The sequence below is a fragment of the Ambystoma mexicanum genome, chromosome 5q (genome assembly GCF_040938575.1).
Source record: "Ambystoma mexicanum isolate Mex_15411 chromosome 5q, UKY_AmexF1_1, whole genome shotgun sequence".
NCBI classification, from domain to species: domain Eukaryota; kingdom Metazoa; phylum Chordata; class Amphibia; order Caudata; family Ambystomatidae; genus Ambystoma; species Ambystoma mexicanum.
The window spans coordinates 1,297,503,375-1,297,524,708 of NC_090933.1; the positions used below are offsets into that span (position 1 = coordinate 1,297,503,375).

The 21,334-nt window shown below is 46.8% G+C and overlaps 1 protein-coding gene across 4 annotated transcripts in view; it reads right to left on the reverse strand.

Annotated features, from left to right (window-relative positions):
* LOC138498049 (NFX1-type zinc finger-containing protein 1-like) overlaps positions 1-21,334 on the reverse strand; it is a 1,106,230-nt gene that overhangs the window by 576,864 nt on the left and 508,032 nt on the right. For all 4 annotated transcript variants that reach the window (XM_069621891.1, XM_069621892.1, XM_069621893.1 and 1 more), the window contains one exon: positions 3,028-3,153. In XM_069621891.1, coding sequence (XP_069477992.1) covers positions 3,028-3,153 — 126 coding nt within the window. The remainder of the gene's footprint in view (positions 1-3,027; positions 3,154-21,334) is intronic.

Below are 21,334 nucleotides of genomic sequence, written 5' to 3' on the forward strand. Positions count from 1 at the left end.
ACGCAATGGCCTCCGCCACTGCTTATACTTGTAAACTCATCCGAGCTGCCAAACCACTCCTAACACCTAATAACTGCACTACCTTGGCCAGAGCATTGATCCTATCTAAGCTGGATTACTGTAATGCCCTTTACGTAGGCAGTAACAAACATATCATAAACAAGATCCAAATCCTTCAAAATAATGCTCTAAGAGCAGCTCTAAGTATCCCCAAGAAAGCCCACATCTCAGATACCAGAAAATCTGTTAACTGGCTTTCCACGAAAGACAAAATTTTCCTTAAGTCTGTCTCACTGACACACAAATGCCTTCATGACATGGCCCCGAAATATCTGATAACAAGATTCTCTAGACAGGTTTCATACCGCCCCTCCAGAAGTGCCAACGCCAATCTACTACTAGTCCCAAGATTCAAACGGTCCCTGACTGGAGGGAACAGCTTCCCTGTTAACGCAGCTACTCACTGGAACTCACTACTGCCACCTCTAAGGAAAGACATCCCTTACTTTCAGTTCAGGACATACATTATACAATGGATGAAGGACCATGACAAATAATACTCCCTGGTGGCTCCTCATGCCATTATCAGTGCCATCACCAATTGTATTATTGTTCAGTGTACACCCGCTACCTCCTGCTACTATATAAACTGCACTAGATAAAATGTCTTTGATACCTGTTTACCCATGTTACCATTGTATCCCTATTGTAACTCCACGGGACGTTATTTAATTTGCTGTATGTAACTAAGCTATACAACCCTCTTACTATGTTCGCGCCTTGTTATCCTTGTGGTCATGTGCGCATTATAAATAATAAAACAAACAAACAAACTAGTTCCCTCTTGGCAGAGGTCCTCGGTTGGGTAAAGGAAATAGTGGGGGTGACTCTCATCCTGGATCCGCTACAAATGCTGTTGGGTGTTCCGGTGGTGGGGTGTTACAGAAGAATTCTGATTTCCTAGAATGTGGGACACCATGTTGAGAGCGGGGAGAGTGGCAATAGCCCAGAAATGGAAGAGCATGAGCATTCCAACAAAAGCGGACTGGAAGAATAAGCTGTGGGACATATTCACTATTGAAAAGCTGACTGCTATAGTTACTGTGTTGAGTCGTTTCACCAGGACTGGGGGATGTTCATGTATAAATGGAAGTAATAAACCAGGTCCCTGAGCCTCGGAGTTGCCCGTATCAAGGGCGAGAGATCTGAAAGGCCACGGTTACATCTAAACTGGGGGCGCAGCAACCACCACTCCCCCACACATTTGGGCGACGGCCCGTTGTTAGGGTTTGGACTAGAATTCAGAGCCTGGTAAAATGAGCAAAGGTACAGTTTTGTCCAAAAAGATGGTGGTGTCAGTCTTGACCACCCGTTATGTATAAAGTGCTTAGTCAAGCGCCGAGCAGTGTGCGTGTTTCAGAAGTTAGGGGGTGGGAGGGTAAAAAATAAGGGAGGAATACATGTAATTGTTACATTGGTTGTGCGTGATGTAGGTATTCATTAAAAAAAATGCCAATAAAAATCAAAGTTTAAAAAAAAAACAATCAGCAATGTAAAACAGCCAGAAAATAATCTTAAATTGATGGAGACAATCATTTGCAGAATGCACTAACATTTTAGTAGTACACAACTAATAATGTAAGCGTCCTCCATATAGCGTGACCATCTGTTTAGCACCCTGGCCCCTTCTAGGATGCTTACACACAGCAGCCAATAAAAGGAAAAGATAGCATACCTGCCAATCACAGTTTGAGGAAAAGACACTCGTTGGTCGATTAAGTTCAGTGGTTGGAAAATGTACAGGAACTTAAGAAGAACAATTATCCTATCTAAATATACTCAGAAGCAAAAAGGGGAAATTCCCCCATCCCCTCAGTAACAAACGCATCTCAGGCAGACTTCTAAATTACTTTTAGCTATAACAGAGTTGTCTTTGTAGCATGCCACTCCCAAGTATGTGGCAATCACCACCTGGCTGTTAGTATAATCAAGGACATCCCATGCCTTTGTTAGGGCCTTTACATAAATTGATCTTATAACCCAAAACCACCCAAATTCTAAGGCACATAGAAATTGCTTGGGAGTGGCCTCTACTGGCTCAGTGGGGTGGATCACTAAATTATCAGCATAGAAAGCCAGTTTTGTATATCTTCTATTCTTCATATGTAATAGTTTAATCCCTCTCCCCTTGTGAGTACTCTAGGAAAACAGGACATTTTAACTCCTACCTGTGATGTCAGACACACTCTTGCCATTTGCGCAGTGATACGTTTCTATAAGTGTGGAATTACATTTTTTGGTTTTGGCACATATGGTGATGCTTTAACCCACAATTGTAAGTATGGATGGAGGAATGGTACCAGCACAGAAACATCATGGCTCCCAAATATCCAGCTTTAGGATAGAGAGCGTGCAGATTTGGTATTTTTTTGCATTTCTGCTCGTCTGAAAAATCAATGTTTCTCAATGCAATCCGATGGCAAGTCACATCCTATCCCTCTTCATGACCCAAAATATCCCTCGATTAATATTCTAATGTTGGAAGCAATGGGGTGGTGTCATTTGGTGCAACCAAAGCAAGTAAGGTAGGGTCTGTTGCTGAAACTAAATTAGTACGACAACATTCTTGCATGGTCATGCCCCACTAACTCAAAGCTAGTAAAAGTGTGACCAGGAACACTACAATTGTTATTTCCACCTATCACTGTCAGTAGATTCTGCGGGGAAAGGGCCCGAATAAGAAGGTAAGAATGTAACTACTGGTGATGTAGGATGCACTATGAAAACACAATTCAATGCTGGCACTCCTGCTCTGGATTAGATTCAGCGCAATGATCTATTCAATGTTGTTGCTAACCCTTGTATTATAGAATTTATTGGCACACATTCATTTGAAAATGACTGCCAGGTGTGATGTGAATTTGTTGTGAAACACACTCTTCAATTATTCAGAGACCCAAGCAAGGCTCAGATGGTCTAGTGTCAAGTCTGAATCAGTAGACAATGTTTTGGAATGTGGTACCGTACCTTCCAAGAACTGGTCCAGGGCATGGTTCGTGTAGCACACTACGAGGATGGGGCTTCTCTTTTTATTCCAGTACCTTTCATTTCGAAGTAAGGTCTGCACAATCGTCAAGCCAATGAATGTTTTACCTAGGACAGGGATAGAACAGGTTTTTATTGGTGAATAGCTACAGAAATACAATGAGATGATACATAGACATCAGTCAAGAAGAAAGCTAAGCAGGAAGGTATTGGTCAGGAAGAAGATACACTGACAGGCAGACAAGCTTGCAGGGATCAATCAAGAGTATAGGCAGGCAAGCACAGCATCAAGTGCATAGCATCAGTCAGGAAGAAATTTAAGCTGGCAGGTGGGCACACAGGCAGACAGTCTTCAAGAAGATAGTCAGGCATCAGGTCAAAACAAGTAGCAATATGTGTATATGTACAGAAAAGTAGACTAGCATCTTTCAAGAAGCAAAACAAACAGCCAGGCAGGAATTGGTCAAGAAGACAATCATGCAGGCAGGTACACAAGAAGACATTCATTGGTCAAGAAAAAAGAAAGGCAGAAAGGCATCAGTCTACTAGAAAGAAGATTAGGTTGGTATTCAAGTACTCAAGCTTATTAAAGAATGAGAAACAGGCAGTCATGTCAAGGAGAAAGAAGAGCAGGCTGGAAGCTAAGTAAGCAACAGACTGATAGATTTATACAAGGATAGATGGATAGATAGGTGCTATTTATTTTCTATTGTATTTGGTTATCTTATAAACCTTTACAATGTAATCAATACAATTTCAGATAAGAACATAGAATTTGTACCTTTTTAAAGCATAATTAATATCTAATTCATTAAACTCTAAAATTATATACCTCTAATTTTTGGATTACATAATTACTAAAAAATAAGACACAATAGATACACAAATATTCTAATAAACAGATACAGACATATGAGATTAGCTTTTAAAATCTATTTGAAGCCTGCACAGATTGGATATTCAGTTCCTTTAGTTGTATATCAAGGAATAATATCAGCATCATCGTCAGCTTAATAACCAACTTAATACTGTTACCCCACATGTACCTGTACCATAGAGAATCTCTGGACAAAGCGGAGCTCGAATATAAGTAACTCTCAAATAAGTTGATTCTCACATGCTCAAAGTAGTCACAAAACATAACCAGATGTTTTAGGGACTCCACCACATTGTCTCTTTTACAAAACCTGCAGTTTCCAGATTGATACTGCGAATTGGATCTCCCCCATTGAGATATCCTTTCATTTGTGTGGATAGGTGCTATATGGATTGATTATGGATAGAAGGCATATCCTTTTCACCATCTCTTGAATTTCAAATAAAACATAGGATAAAATCTTGATTTCGAAGGGATTGTGTCCTCCGACGTATTCCTCATCTTAGATATCTCCTTCCAGCTCTGCTGGCCTCGGAAATTTTTTTCTCCAGAGGGCGCTGCGCGTCGACGTCCCTCGAGTCGATGTCCTTCGACAGCCGCCGTATCGACGCTCGACGTCATCCTGCCTATAAAGGCCGCGCGCAGCGTCCGTTGCTCAGTTCCGTTTTTCCGCGCTACTCGGTGCCTCGGAATACCGTTGCTCAGTTCTTAGTCAGATAATCCTATTTACCTCGAGTTATTCGATCCGTACTCGATGGCTTCCTCGTCGGAACCGACAACTCCTCGATCCGGCTTCAAAAAATGTCGAGATTGTGGGAAAAAGATGTCGTTGACCGATCCTCACAGAAATTGTCTGTGGTGCTTGGGAGCCGAACACCATTGTTCGGAGTGCGAGGACTGTATGTCCATGACAGCTAAGGCCCTGAAGGAGCGTAGGGGGAAGCTGGAGAAAGGTAAGACTTTTAAAGCTTCTTCTTCGTCGACGAAGTCGAGACATTCGTCTCCTCGTCACCATTCGCGCTCCAGGTCTCGGAGTGGGTCTCATCACTCCTCGAGATCGAAGCACTCGAAGAGGAGACGTCGAAGATCCCCTTCTCCGTCTTCCTCTGTTTCGCCAAAAAGAATCCCTTGCCCCACGAAACATAGTTCCCGGGCTGAATGGGAGGAATTCAGAAAAAATATGATGAGCGTCTTCGAGAAAGCGGCCTCGACCCCCTCGAAGACTGCCGAGAGCGATGCTCTGGTCGAAAGACCCGAAGGTCAAAAACGCCGCGAGTCGCAGTACCCGGCGAAAGAAACCTCTCGAGCGCGTCTCGAACCCTCGAGTAGGACTATGACCTCCAAACCTTCCTCGAAGGTTCCGTCGACGCCGTCGACGAAGGTTCCGTCGACGTCGAGGTCGATGCCTTCGACGCCGTTGTCGAAGGGACCTTCGACACACGGGTCTGTCGACTCGACGCCGGCGTCGACGCCGAGAAAGGTCACGGTGACCACACATCCAGTGACGATCCCCAGGCCCTCGACGTCGATGGCGTCGATATTGTCGAGTAGAATTCCAATTCTGTCGAGGTCCTCGAGGCCTCCACCTCTGTTTTCGACGCCACGCTCGAAGCCTTCGACGTCGGCGTCGACGACATCGACGTTTTCGAGGCCAATAATGACAAGTTCGGCACCCTCTGCCTTGGAAATGGGATTTACTCCCTTTATGAGTTCAGAACAATTGAGAACTATATCCTCAATTTTAGAAGAGGGTGATTTGTCTGAACAAGACACATTTGAGTTACAGGGACCTGTAACCCCAGTTAGAGAGGAATTTTCCTCTGAAGAGCGCAGATTAAAGGATCTTCATGATTCTTTACATGAGGCAAGTGGGTTAGACACTTCCCCTGAGGTGGATTTTGCTAAGCCAGACCCGGGGGAGCATGCTGAAACCCCCTACAGAGCCTTAATGGCCAGGATTACAGAGTTCATGGGGTGGTCTACACCTTCACAATCTTTCCAGCAAGATGACCTCACGGATATTCTTGACAAAGGCCCACAAGAGGATCCAGTGGTGCCCTTTCATAAAGCTCTTCAGAGAAAGATCATGACAAACTGGGAAACCCCAGATGTAATACCAGCAGTAAATAAAAAACTGTCTGCAAAGTACAGGGTATCTTCCACAGACCCAGAGTTCTTGTCTAAACATCCATCCCCAGAAAGTCTGGTGGTACAAGCAGCATCCTCTACCGATGTCAAGACGGCTTATCCTACAGTCCCACAGGACAGGGACGATAAAAAATATGATGCTATGGCAAAGAAAGTCTTTTCAGCATGTAGCATGGCGTTAAAGTCTGTTAATGCTACTTGCACCCTTGCTAGGTTCAGCCATACACTTTGGGAGTGTGCTTCTACAGCGGCTGACTGCATCCCAGAGGGAGAAGAAAGGGATGCGTTCCTGAATATTATACAGGACGGTAAAGACGCTATGTGCGAATCCCTCCAGACGGGCATTGATTCGGCTGACAGTATCAGCAGAGCAATGGCGGCAAGTACATCAACCAGGAGGTTCGCTTGGTTGAGAAAGTCGGGTTTTGCCCCAGATGTGCAAGCCAGGCTCTTGAACATGCCATTTGATGGCTCTTCTTTGTTCGGGAAAAAGGCGGATGACAGTTTAGAGAAACTGCAAACTTCAAAAGCAGCAGCAAAATCCCTAGGAGCTGCAATCCGTCAGACTCCTTTTCGTCCCACAGGAACCTCTGCGAGGGGCAAGTCCTTTCGCTTCTACTCCGCATTCGGAAGAGGTAGAGGACGACCGGCTCAAAGGGGTCAAAGAAGAACTACCCGAGGTGGACGGGGTAGATATTCTAAAGCTGCAGCAACAGCAGGTGCCTCTTTACCATCGGCATCTGCATCAGCCGCCCCAAAACCACTCTGAGGACTCCCCTCACAGGACACCTGTAGGAGGCAGGTTGACTCAACATCTGACGGTATGGCAGGCTATCACGTCAGATGCTTGGGCATTGGAAACAGTCGCCCAAGGTTACTGCCTGCCTTTCCTACGTATACCTCAGAGTCATCCACCGGGGATCAGCTCTCAGAAAGCTCCAGATCCGCTCCTCTTGCAGGAAATTTTGGACCTGCTAGAGAAAGGTGCCATAGAACCGGTACCTGTAGCGGAGAGGAACAAGGGCTGGTACTCCCCTTACTTTCTCATTCCGAAGAAAGACGGAGGACTGAGACCCATCTTGGACTTGCGAGAATTGAACAAATTCCTCAGGAAAGACAAATTCAAGATGGTCACTCTTTCTCAGATCCTCCAGGCCCTTCAGTTTCAGGACTGGTTGGTATCTCTGGACCTTCAGGACGCTTATTTCCATGTGCCTATCCATCTCAAACACAGGAAATACCTGAGGTTCGCAATTGGCAACTCTCACTATCAATTTCGAGTACTGCCTTTTGGGCTGACCTCCGCCCCGAGGGTCTTCACCAAGTTAATGTCGGTAGTGGCTGCAGTCTAAGGAGGGAAGGGATTCACGTCCACCCCTACCTGGACGATTGGCTGATCAGGGCTGTTTCTCCGGAGCAAGCTCAGATCCAGCTAAATCACGTGTGCTACTCCCTAAACAAGCTGGGCTTCTCCCTCAATTTAAAGAAGTCTCAAATGATACCATCGCAGAGACTCCAGTTCATAGGAGCGATCCTGGATACTTCCCTGGGAAAAGCCTCGCCACCAGAGGTGAGGGCTCAAGATATTCTACAGATGGTTACCAAGTTCCAACATGCCCAACGTCTCCCAGCCTTCGACTTTTTGAGGTTGCTAGGCCTCATGGCATCCTGCATTTTCCTTGTGCCAGAGGCTCGCCTGAGAATGAGATCCCTCCAGTGGGCACTGAGGACTCAGTGGTCACAATTCTCAGGGAGAATGACAGATTCTCTTCAGGTTCCGGGCAGGGTGGCTCGAGACCTTCAGTGGTGGGCCTGTCAGGAGAACATTCTGAAAGGAGAACAGTTTTGGCAACCCTGGCCGGAGATAACAGTAGTCACAGATGCCTCACTCACGGGGTGGGGAGCCCACGCCAACGACTTGACCATCAGCGGTCGTTGGTCTCCATCGGAGTCCAGACTACACATCAACCTGTTAGAGCTGAGAGCCATCAGACTTGCGTTGAAGGCTTTCCTGCCAGCTGTACAAGGGAAGAACGTCCTGATAATGACGGACAACACGGTGGCCATGCATTACCTCAACAAAAGAGGAGGCGTAGGATCACTACCCCTGTGCAGAGAGGCGATGCAGCTCTGGTTTTGGGCAATCCAAGAAGGAATCTCTCTATCGGCAGTTCACCTAGCCGGAGAGAAGAACTTGACAGCGGACGCTCTGAGCAGGCAGAACACAGTCTCCCACGAGTGGGAGCTAGCTCAGGAAGTCCTTCAAGAGATCTTCGCCCTTTGGGGAACCCCTCAGGTAGATCTGTTTGCCACCAGCCTAAACAGGAAATGCGACCTGTTCTGCTCAAGGGAATTTCCTCCGAGAGGAGCTCTGGGAGACGCGTTCATAGTGGACTGGGAGTTTCCGCTTCTGTACGCGTTCCCACCGGTCCCTGTCATTCCTCAAATGATCAGGAGGTTGAGAAGATTCCGGCGAACCATGATCCTAATTGCCCCGGATTGGGCCAGGAGAACGTGGTACCCGGACCTTCTAGACTTGTCCATCTGCCCTCCAATTCGACTTCCTCTCAGAGAGAACCTACTCTCACAGAAGGGAGGTCAGGTTCTCCATCCAGACATCAAAACCCTCAACCTTCACGCTTGGCTTCTGAACGGCTGAGGTACAAGGATTGGGACCTCCCTGATGATGTTATGGAGGTGTTGCTTTCGGCAAGGAGGCCAGCAACAAAGTCTTTATACCGCTGCCGTTGGAACAGATTTTGCAGCTGGTGTAGAGAACAGAATATCGACCCATTTTCATGTGGTACACCAATGGTTTTGTCCTTCCTACTATATTTGGCAAATTCAGGCCTTCAAGTTGGCACCATTAAGGGCTATCTCGCAGCGCTATCTATCTTTAAGCGTACTGCGGAGGAACCATCCTATTTCAAATTACCCTTGGTAATACAGTTTCTAAAGGGGTTAACCAATATTTATCCCCCAAGACCATTCCAAGTTCCCCTATGGGATTTAAACTTAGTACTAACTTTCCTGATGGGTACACCTTTCGAACCTCTCCATTCTTGTTCGTTAAGATTCCTTACCCTTAAGACTGTTTTATTAATAGCACTTACATCTGCTAAAAGGGTGAGCGAATTACAAGCTCTTTCTTGTAAACCCCCTCATACAATCTTTCACAAAGACAAAGTTGTCCTGCAAGTGAAGCCTAATTTCCTCCCAAAGGTAGTTTCTGAATTCCATATCTCTCAGAAGATTACCCTACCATCTTTCTATCCTCCTCCTCACCCGGGGAAAGAGGAAGAGAGGTTACACAGACTAGACCCTAGGAGGGTTTTAAGTTTTTACAGTAGTAGACTAGCCAGGATAAGACAGGCAGACCAGCTGTTTGTAGGTTACGCAGGTCACAAGCTGGGGTTACCAATAACTAAGCAGACCATTTCCAGATGGATCATTCTAGCCATTCTGGAATGTTATAAACTGGCAGGGAAAGAGCCCCCTCAAAACCTTAGGGCTCATTCGACCAGAGGTATTGCAGCTTCATCGGCCCTCAAAAGAGGCGCGCCGATTAAAGACATATGTGCGGCCGCTACATGGTCGTCTGTCCATACCTTTACACGTTTTTACAATCTGGATTCCTCCTCTAGTCAAGAGACTAGGTTTGGAAGGGCTGTACTGCATTCTATTCATCAATAGAAGACAGCGTGAAGTCAGTACTCCCTCCTCCGAATATAGAATACTGCTATGGGAGCCTATCTAAGATGAGGAATACGTCGGAGGACACAATCCCTTCGAAGAACAAGTTACTTCTTACCTTGTAACGTTCTTTCGACGGGATGTTCCTCCGACGTATTCCTCATCGACCCTCCCATCCATCCCCGCAGTTCTACTTCCCTTGTTGTTGCAGCTTACGCTCCTTCAGGGTGATTAGTCTAGTCCAGACAGTAATACTGTGGGCTACAAAACGGAACTGAGCAACGGACGCTGCGCGCGGCCTTTATAGGCAGGATGACGTCGAGCGTCGATACGGCGGCTGTCGAAGGACATCGACTCGAGGGACGTCGACGCGCAGCGCCCTCTGGAGAAAAAATTTTCCGAGGCCAGCAGAGCTGGAAGGAGATATCTAAGATGAGGAATACGTCGGAGGAACATCCCGTCGAAAGAACGTTACAAGGTAAGAAGTAACTTGTTCTTTGCAGTAATAGTTCCTCCTGAAGACCCTTAATTGCATGCCTCTTACAACACCAGCAAGCTCATTAGATTTCCCGAAAGTCATGCAAGATAAAAGGAAAATATTTTTTGAGTGAAGACCTGCGTTGAATCTTGGCATTAGATATGTCTTTTTAGAAACTTCAAGAATTTTAATTACTCCTCCACATGGTTCTACCAAAGTATATTCTGACTTTATGATCTTTATAAACATATTGCATCCCTTGAATCTTCAGTTATGTACATTTCATCCATTACAACACCCTGGACAATGGCGTGCTCTAATCAAGACTCTGCTCTTGAAGCTCATAACTATCCAAAGCGTAACAAGCTTAAACCAGGAAAATATGACATTCCTAGAAATAGATCTGAACTTAATACATCTCCCAACTCTCTGGATACTTTTGATAAACCCAGAGACAAATCCATACCTCCCATTAAGCATGTTGATTCTATTATTTTCTCCCCACAGAGGTAAATGGCCTTTCTGAATTAAGCAGTGTCACTCTTCCCTTTATTGAGTGGTTCATTAACCCGTTTTGCTCGTATGTATCTTTTAAGTCCTTTCTCAGTATATTTAACATATTGCGCGCAGTCAGAAGCTAATGGAGACACTGCTGCTCACCTTTCTCTTGCTTAAGGTAGCCCCAAGATATATTTTTTCTTTTCTACTTATCATTTTTCTCTTTAGAAACATAATATTTGTCTATGTTTGATAGTCTTTAAATACATTTCTTTCAATACAATACAGTGCTCCCTGCCTACAATAAGTATTTTTTTATTTGCAGTTTTCTTTTGGTTATTTATAGCATTATGTATATTTATCACATTTTCTTAACTCTGACGGATGAGTATTCAAATTGTCACTTGGAATTTCAAATGTTTGAATCATCCTGTTAAGAGGAAAAAAGTATTATGTTATTTCGATAAGAGCACAGATAATACCACTGCCTTGCAGGAAATTCAAAAAGCCATTCTTAATCTTAATCTTAATGTAGGTAATGGTCCAGATGGATTTCCTATTGATTTCAATAGCATCTTCTCTGAGTTACTCGCTCCTAAAATTTCAGAATTATTCGATCAATTCATTTCTCAAGATCATAGTTCAGTTACTTTTGGAGGAGCATTACTAAATTTATTTCCTAAACCTGACAAAGATCCCTCATTAGTAAAGAATGATCAACCCATTTCTCCCATTAACTTTGATTATAAAATATTTGTCAAAATAATTGCTAACAGATTAGGAAATGTTATGCCTAAACTTATTAACATTGATCAATTGGGTTTTATCAATGAAGATGTGCCCCTTTGAATACAAGGCTTCTTTTTAACATTCTTTCCAATGCACAAAGCTCCTCTAAACCCCTTATTCTCCTCACCCTCAATGCTGAAAATCTTTTGATCGTCGACCTTGGTCTTTCCCTTTTGAATCTTTAAAATGGCATAGATTCAGTTCTATCTTTTCCAAATGTATCAAACTTTTATACTGTTCTCCTTCCACTTTTTATTATTAATACTTTTTCTCAATCCTTTCCTGTTGCACGAGGTACACAACAAGGATGTCCTTTATCTCCCATGCTTTTTATTTAAGCACTTGAACCTCTCCTTCAAAATTGTAGACTCAATGGGCTGCGATACGAGTTAGGCGGTAACCCTGCCAGTGCTACCGGCAGGTTGCCGCCAGACTCGTGGCATTTTACCGGCGCTGGTGCCACTGGCACCGTGCCTGTCAGGCGCAACGGCCCGACAGGCACACTTGTAATTTGCCCATCCGGAAACAAGCGGGCCGGTGAGCTTACCGGCACCCTTGTTTCCAGACCAGCAAAGTCATAATGAGGCCCATAAAAAATACTTCCATTACATGTTCAGCCTATGCTGAAATCTTCATCTATTCCTATTCTGATAAATACGGTAAATGAGATTTCTAAAGTTTCAGGATATAATTAAAATGTTGATAAATAGACCACCAGGGGCCCCGGACCATGTTGGCCGCATATAGCTGAGCTCTGCTGTCAATCGTCAGTGGCTGACATTGGAGCCTTCTCCCCCTTACAAGCGAAGTCCATAACCGGCGGGATTGTGATTGCAAGGTGTGGGGGCACCCACGCGAGCCCAGGGTTGTTGTCGCACATCCATATTGTTGGCAATTGGGACCGAAGGACACACCGAGCGAGAGGCGGCAGCGAGGAAGGGTGGAATAAGTCTGAGAGGTACGAGGCTCTAGCAACCGCCAGAAGAGCTGCCAGTGGAGAGCAGTCAAACCCGCGTAACAAGGACATTACAGTGAGAGAGCCCCGAGCACCGCTGTGAGCCTGCATCGTTGGGCACGGAGAGCAGCGCCTCGGGCCCCAGCGGACCGGCATTACGCAGTGAGCGGAGGAGAGGCACCAGTGGTCCAGGTCAGAGCGTAAAGGCGAGGAGCAGAAGCTCGGGAGACAGCGGGAGATGATCTGTGCATACAGGAGGAGAGGTTGTGACAGGAGGTGAGGCTGCCCGGGTGCCGTGGAGTGGGGGAGATACGATGGGGGGCGCCCACACCAAATGAGACCCAGGCACATAAAGGCCGCAGCATGGAGGAGGGGCAGAAATCCTGAAAGGATGGCAGGGGGTATCAAACAGTGCCAGGAGACAGTGTAGCTTAGGGCTTCCAGGAACCCACTGGAAATCACATGGAAAGCAGAGGAGCCTGCATGGGACACAGGTCAGGTGGATAGTGGGAGAATACAGAGCGGCGAGAGCCACGCACCCCCTGCACATCGCTGAGCACAGAGAGCAGTGCTCATGGGGCCCAGCAGTCTGCTGCGATGCAGTGAACAGAGGAGAGGCATTGAGTGCCAAGGCAAGTAGCGAAAGCTCTGGAGACAGCGGGAGACGACCCGTGCAGACCAGAGGAGGGCCGTGAGACAAGGTGAGGCTGCCTGCGGGCCGTTGAGTGGAGGACACCAGAGAGGGGGTGCCCATACCAAAAGGGACCGGAAACACTCGAGTCCCTGGCCTGGAGGACGGGCAGGAAGCCTGAAAGGGGGCCCGGGGGATAACAAGCAGCGCCATGAGACAGAGCAGCTAAGGGCTTCCAGGAACCCACTAGGAACCATGTGGAAAGCTGAGGAGCCAGCGCAGGACACAGGTTGGGTGGAATGCGGTAGGATACAGAGCGGGAAGAGCCACGCACCTCCAGTGCTGCGCTAGGAAAGTAGACCACCAGGGGGGTTCGAACACCAATACCTGTGGTGTGAGCATACCCCCCGAGAAGGGCACACCCCGGGGTGTTAGTTCCCTGCAGCGCTTTAGAAGCGAACCTAGGATGGAGAAGGAGGCAGAAGGAGAGAAGCAGAGGAAGGAGGAGGCCGCCACGCTGACAAGGGAGGACCTGAAAGACAGTTTCCAAGAAATCAAAGCCATCAGGAGCGACATCCAGGCCTCCATTTGTGATCTCAAGGGGAGTGTGGACAAGATGGGAGGATGAAAAATAATCACATGCAAGTAGACTTCCTGGAGATGAAACATGAGGATAGGCTCACAGACCTGCCTGAATGATGACAAAACAGCGATACTAATCCTAGGTTCAGAGACGGCCATTAAAAAACTTAACCCCAGCTATGCCTCCTTCAACATTGACAATAACGTCATCAAAGTGATGCCCACAGTTAAAACCTTAGGCTTCTACCTTGACTCTGCACTTACCCTTAAGAAGCAAGTCAACTCACCAGCATCATCAACAGCTTATACCTGAAAACTGATCCGAGCCTTCAGACCATTTCTCTCTGAAACCAGTTGCATTACCCTGGCCAATGCACTTATAATATCCAGATTGGACCATTGTAATGCTTTATACGCGGAAGCCAATAAGTACATTATTGACAAAATGCAAAGACATCAGAATAATGCACTTAGAGCAGCTCTAAACATCCCCAACAGAGATCACATCTCTACATTTAGACGAGATGTCCACTGGTTTAAGATTAACGACAGGATCCTCCTTAAAACACTCTCTCTCACGTCCAAATGTCTGAACAACATAGCTCCACCTTATCTCGTAGAAAGAACACACAAGAGACTCACTGCCTGCCCCATGAGATCTGCCAACACCTACATCTTAGAGATCCCTAGATTAAACGCACCACAACTGGCGGCTCTAGCTTCCCGGTCATAGCTGCGTAATCCTGGAATGCACTCCCCTTAGATCTCAGAACAGACCAACCTTATTCCAGATTTAGACGGAAAGTCCTCACCTGGATACGAACTAACAATTCCTAAACCTGCTGCTATCGACTACTAAACCTATCTCTTCCTGTACTTATACCATGACTGCACTTGCTACCTAATGCCGGTTAGGCTTTACCACTCTCAATGTATCTGTTACTATTGCACCATTCGACTGTAATCATGTAATACCCATATGTGACCACTAGTCTCTTTGTAAACTATGTGGCAGTAATTCTGTTTATTTCCTGTATGTATGTACCCTATTTACTCTGTAGCTAAGCTTCAAGTAAACTTGTAATGTTTGCGCCCAGCTACCTGAAGGTTTGGTGCACTTTATCAAATAAACAAACAAACCTGGAGACTGGTGAGGAGGACACCCTTTTGAAGCTTGACAATCTCGAAAACAGAGAGCGCAGGAACCACCTGTGCATATTGGGCCTGAGTGAGCAGAAGGGCGAGACAGCTGCAGACATGAGAAGGAAGGTGCAGGGCTTGATTAACCCTCTTTTCCTCTCCGAGGGGTGGGAAGGAGGTTAAGCTGGAGAGGGCCTACAGAGGTGGTGGAGTTGGGGGTAGAGGCCTGAGATCGATCGTCGTCCTCTTTCTCAGATACAGGGACAGGATGGAAGTCCTGGAGAGAGCAAAGCGCATAGGTACTCTGCAATATGAGGGGGATTCGGTTAAAGTGTTCCAGGACCTTTCAGGATTTTGTCACGCAGAAGAGATTGTGGCGGGCGGGCTGTCGGACGCCAACTGAAATGGCCGCTTAGCTGTGTAGCTGTGCCGTGTGCCAGAAATCCTGTTGAAAATCCTGCGAATCCAGCGAGTGAATACCTAAGTGCGGCAAAGGGTCCGAAAGCAGAATCAGCAGAGCACCGGAGGACAACCTGGGGCCGATCCAGTGATCGGTGGACGCCAAGAAAACCCGAGCTGTAGAACCGGCAGAGCCTCACAGAGAAAAGCGGTGTGGCCTGCTTCCCCTCCCCCACCTACAGTGATCACACGGCCCTCCCGTGTATGGAGGAAGAGTCCGCACTCGACACAGTGAAGAGAAACTCGTGGAAGGGAGCAGGGCGGCAGAGACGAGACGTGAGCCCTTCAACACCGTGTCAGACGGGCACAGCGCATCGCGTGGACAGAGGCTCTGGAGCCCCTGCAAGTAAGTCAGAGGTGTGGGCTCCCCCTCCCCGGATGCCGCCGTGTGCGCTGTAAGCGAGCGGCAGGCAGACCGGGTCGAGGGTGAGCCCCGCTCATCGGGGAAATCAAAGAGTGTCGGTGGGGTGCTAAAAAGGGCTGACACTACGCCACGCCGTTGGCCCCAGCTGGTACAAGTGCAAACACTGAGCCGCGGAGATAAGGGGCGGGAAGTGGGAAGCTTACAGAGGCCATAACACAAAGATGGAAACTTGGACCCTCCCCCCCCTGCTGCTGATTTATATCCTACATAACGAATAACAAACCAGTGCGGGGGCACAGGGAACACAACGCAGTGGAAGAGGTGACACAATACAGCGTATCTGTATACAAGTCTTTACGGCTACTGATCAAGGCACCCAATGGGATGGTGAGTTCAAGTTAAGTGGTCCTTAGTTCTAACGAGGAGACCCCAGGATTACGATTGTGGGACAACTGGGGGCCACACTATACCATACACAAGAAACATCCAACTGGGCCTAAGCCCGGGGTTACTGTCAATGATAACAAACTGCCCATGTCCAGCATGCCCAGAGGAAACAAAATAAACAAAAAGGGGCCCATGGACACATTTACAAACGCTGCCATAGAAGACGCAAATGCCGGTGCATCGCGACCTGGTACACCAGATCCAAAGAAAACAAAAGACTCACCACCAGATCCCTACATAGTGGCACTACAAGCAGGATTTGCTGCAGTAAATACTAAACTAGACGACTGTGAGCATCATATCATCCATTAAAGTAGACCTCCAAAAACTGAATGCCCGAGTGCTGGAAACAGAAAATAGGATAAGCATGGTGGAAGACACTCACAAATCAGGGCAAGGACATGGAGACCATAAAGAAAAACCTAAAACTAGTCCAAATGACGTGCAAAGATTTGGAATCTAGGTCCCGCCGCAATAACATCACAGTGGTCGGGCTAGCAGAGAAACAATTCAACGTCCCAATCGAGGTGTATGTGGAAGAGGTGATCCAAGCAGTTCTCCCTGAGGCACAGCTATCACAACAGTTCTTAATTGAGAGTGACTACCGAGCACTGGCGGCCCAACCTAAGCCTGGGGCTCCACCCCGCACAGTCATCACTGGCATACTTAATTACCACAATAGGGACTTGAAACTACGCTGGTCATGAGAGAAAGGTACCCTGATGTACGACTCCACCAGGATACCTCTATACCCAGACTTTTCAAATGGAGAGCAAGCTGCCCGCCGCAACTTTGACCAAGCCAAAAGAGCACTCCGGGCAAGGTCCATCCCCTATGCGATGCTGTTTCCCACTAAATTACGCCTGCAATACTCTGGGAAGACACATTTTTTTAAATCTCCTGAAGAGGCCATGAGGTACATCGAAGGCAATATACTGCAACCGACAAAGGACAAGAACCCACTACCCGGAGCAAGCCAATGAAGACATGCTGCAAGCATGATAGCACTTAAATCATCCAGAACTCATGGATACACAAGTTAACAGGTGCAGCGGCCCAATGGGCGGTCTGGTTGGCACGTGAAACAGGACAGAACAACCGTGCAGTGCCACCTAAATGTTCAAAGGTTGAAAGTTCTCAGGGGATCTACACTGTCCAGGTGGGGGGGGTGGTGAGGGTGGGGGCCGGGGAGGGAGTTGGGCCAGTTGCCCTCTGGTTCGAAGGGAAGAGCCACTGTACGAAAAGAGGCTCCAAAACAGACGGGACGGAAAGGGATATGAATCTACACGGCGGAGGGAAGAGAATGACTTACACAAAAACACTGACGGACAAGGTGCATATGGAAAGGCGATAAACAGAGGGACGAAGCACACCTGCGATAACATAACTATGGCTGCCAACAATGCAAGACATTAAACTGCCTACTTGGAACATATAGGGTCTGGCTCACCCGATAAAAGCTAAGAAGGTAATTGCATATGAAAATCATCACAAGATAGATGTACTTCTATTGCAAGAGACTCATGCCACGAGGAAAGTCAGAGGTATTTGTACGTAATTGTGGACCCACAAAAATAGCCACAAATTACTCCTCGATGGCTAGGGGGGTGATCACAGTGGTACACAAGCGGGTCAATTTCTAAATGTCCAAATCACTGGCAGTTGAAGATGTCTGCTATGTAATTATCTGGGGGCAACTGTACAACAGGGAAGTCATTCTGGTAAACACGTATGGCCCAAATGTAGACAGTCTAGAATTTTATCTACGCGTAGTGGAACTCCTATCACCTCTGGGGACAGCAGTGGTAATATGGGGAGGCAACCTCAATGTAATATTAGACCCAGAACTGGACCGATCAACAGGAGGCCGCAGGCAAAGTACCAGAGCAGTACTGGTGTTGAAGCAGGCAATGGTTACCCTACCCCTGAGAGACGTATGGAGAGAACTTCATTCCCTCAGAAGGGAATACACATTCTATTCTGGGGTGCATGGGTCCAGCTCCCGAATAGACTACTGGCTATGTTCCTCCGGATTGATTGCAGAGGCTGAACAATGCTTAATCCACCCGTGCACACTGTCGGATCACTCCCCAGTCCTCCTGAAGCTGGTCCTAAAAGATATGGAGCGCACCACTCGTACATGGCGTATGCCTCCCGAGCTGCTGAAAGATGAATTGGTGCTTGAGCCACTAAGAATTGAAATAGAGGAATTCATTGAATGAAATTCAGGAACAGTGCCGACCCAGAAATCAATTTGGGAAACATTCGAAGTATGGCTAAGAGGCCAACTGATGGGGACAGCATATGGTGCCCTGAGAGATATTAGAAGAGACTTATGTCAGACCGAACGAGAGCTCAGGGACCTTGAGACCCAGCAGCCTGTGGCCACAGAGAAGGCACACTTACAAAAGATACAGGTACAACTGGAAAAATTCCAGACCCTGGCGGAAAAAGAACTATACTATATAACCCAACCAATGAAGGCGAGGAAATATGGGGAGGGCAACAAAGAGAGCAAGGCAATGGCAACGCTAATCAGGACAGAACACGGATCGAGACATCTTACTAGTATCTACGGTCCAGATGGCATAGTGCAAACGACCGCAAGGGCAATCAATGAGGTGTTCAAGCAGTTCTATGCTAAACTCTACACCAATGTAGACACAGTGACCCCGGGAGAACTACAAGCTTACATGGACTCATTTCCAGTGCCTAAACTGGGGGAAACCGAAAGATCCCTGCTGGAACTCCCACTGACAACTGAAGAAATTGAACAAGCAATCTCAGATCTACATGCAGGTAAAACCCGTAGATCAGACGGTGTCCCGCTCGATTTCTACAAAACATTTAAAGCCGAGACGGCCCCGAAACTATTGGAGGTATGGGAAGAGGCACTTGAAAGGGGTGAGCTATCAAGTACTATGAGAGAGGTGATAATAATAGTCCTGTTAAAGCCCCACAAACCTCCCCAAGACCCCGCATCTTTCCGCCCGTTGTCACTGATCAACTCAGATGCAAAAAATCCACACTAAAGCAATGGCGAATCGTCTGATTCCCGCACATGAATAAATTAATCCACAGGGACCAAACAGGATTTATCCCTGCCAGATCAACGGCACTGAACCTGAGGAGGTTTTTTGCGATTACATCACAACTGGACCCAAACGCTAAGGTGGCGGCAATTACTCTAGACACTGAAAAAGCATGTGACTTTGTCTCATGGAACTATATGTTTGCAATGCTGGGTAAATTGGGGTTTGGCCCAGTGTTTCTTGGGTACATCTGGCTACTATATTCGAGTCCGGTAGCAATGGTAAGGACCAACAACACTCTATCATCACCCTTCAAGTTAGGAAGAGGCACCCAACAAGGTTGCCCTCTGTCCCCACTCCTATTTGCACTCACGATAGAAGGCATGGCTGCTAAGGTCAGATACGAACACATGTGGCGGGGTATTCGTATCAGAGGGGCTCCCCAACTCCTCTCACAATATGCAGACGACACTATGTTGTATGTAAGATGTCCGGAAACCCACTTACCCCCGATAATGCAGGAAATAAATACCTTCTCCGAGTACTCTGGATATGAAATCAACCAGTCCAATTCAGAAATAATTCCACTGACACCGTCCACAGTACAATCACGGGCTACTGCAGAGTTCAGATGGTCCCCTGTGACTGCGCGATATCTGGGAATACTAATAGCCACTGATAGGCAGACCCTATACACAAATAACTATGAACCCTATCTGCAACTCCTAGAGCATAAATTAGCTGTGTGGGGAAATGTATGGGCGTGTTGCCCTGCTTAAAATGGTGGTGGTACCCAAGTTGTTATATATGTTTTGTGGTATTCCTGTTTGGCCTGGCAGGGAATTCTTTCAGAGATTACAAAAGCTAGCAGTAAATTTTGTATGCGGTGGGAAACTGGTTCGACTTAATTGGTCCAAGATGTGCTAAAGATATGAAACAGGTGGATTGCCAGCCCCAGACTTAGTGCTATACTACCGTGCAGCTCAAGTACACTTTTTCAAATACTGGGGAGACACCGCAGAAAAACACGAGCACGTGCGGGCGGAGAAATTTGCAGTGGCCCCAGCTAATATTCAAGCGATGCCATTTGTCAAAAGAAAAGGTCCAATTAGTGAGGTACACCCTGTGAACTCAACTGTAGGGCCTGGGCAGCATTATTTGCAAGTGTGGGTTGTACAAACCCATATTGGCCGTATACCCCCTTGTGGCACTATCCTGATTTGGAACCTACATTTGACACAGACTTACAGCGCAAATGGTACCCAGAAAAAGAAGTGGGAATAGGAGATTTATACCCAGATGGTAAATTTGCATCACGTGCAATTGTGCAATAAAAAGTGGGGCCGGGCCTTATCACTACGCTGCAGTACTTCGTATGAAAGCAGCTTGCAAGAAAAAAGTGTCCATCATTCCCCGAGGTGCCCCCAATACACAAATTCATATCTAACATTATGACACAAGAGGGCTTCACGGGATCGATATAAAGACTGTATAGTGCAGCTCAGAAACACACCCCATCTGGGAAACTGAAATGGGAACGGGATCTGGGTAGCACCATAGAGGATGCCCAATGGGCCAGATACTGTCAACATACTAAGTCCATCTCGATAAACTAACTTTAGACTAACACAGTTTTAAATCCTAAACCACCTGCACATGACCCCGAAAAAGATCTCCAAGTTCAACTCCACCATCCAGGTAACCTGTCCCAAATGCAATGCCCATAATGCAAATTCAATGCACATGTACTGGGAATGTCCCCCAATTAAAGCCTTTTGGGGGAAGTGGCTAGGAGTATAAGAGACATTACAGGACTGTAAATCCTGGCTATCCCATGTAAATACCTTTTGGGGGACATAGGGAAGGCATCAGTTAAAACCCGTAGATTTGTGGCTATTGTGGGTGCAGTGGCCAAAAGAAATATACTACAGTCTTGGAAATCCCAAAAAGCCCCCCACTCCTAAAGCATGGCTACCGGATCTAATATATGTGCAGGAGTCCGATGAACAATACGTTAACAGTGTCAATTCCACCAACAGACCGATAGACATTTGGGCTCCTTTACGATTTTATCTCAGGGACAATGAAGAAGGTAGCTCAGTCGACTCCCCATGATAAAGCACAAAGACTACTGTGGACACTACCAGGTGTGCCGTAAAGTAAAGAAAACTGTTTTATTTTGTTTATTTTTTGCCT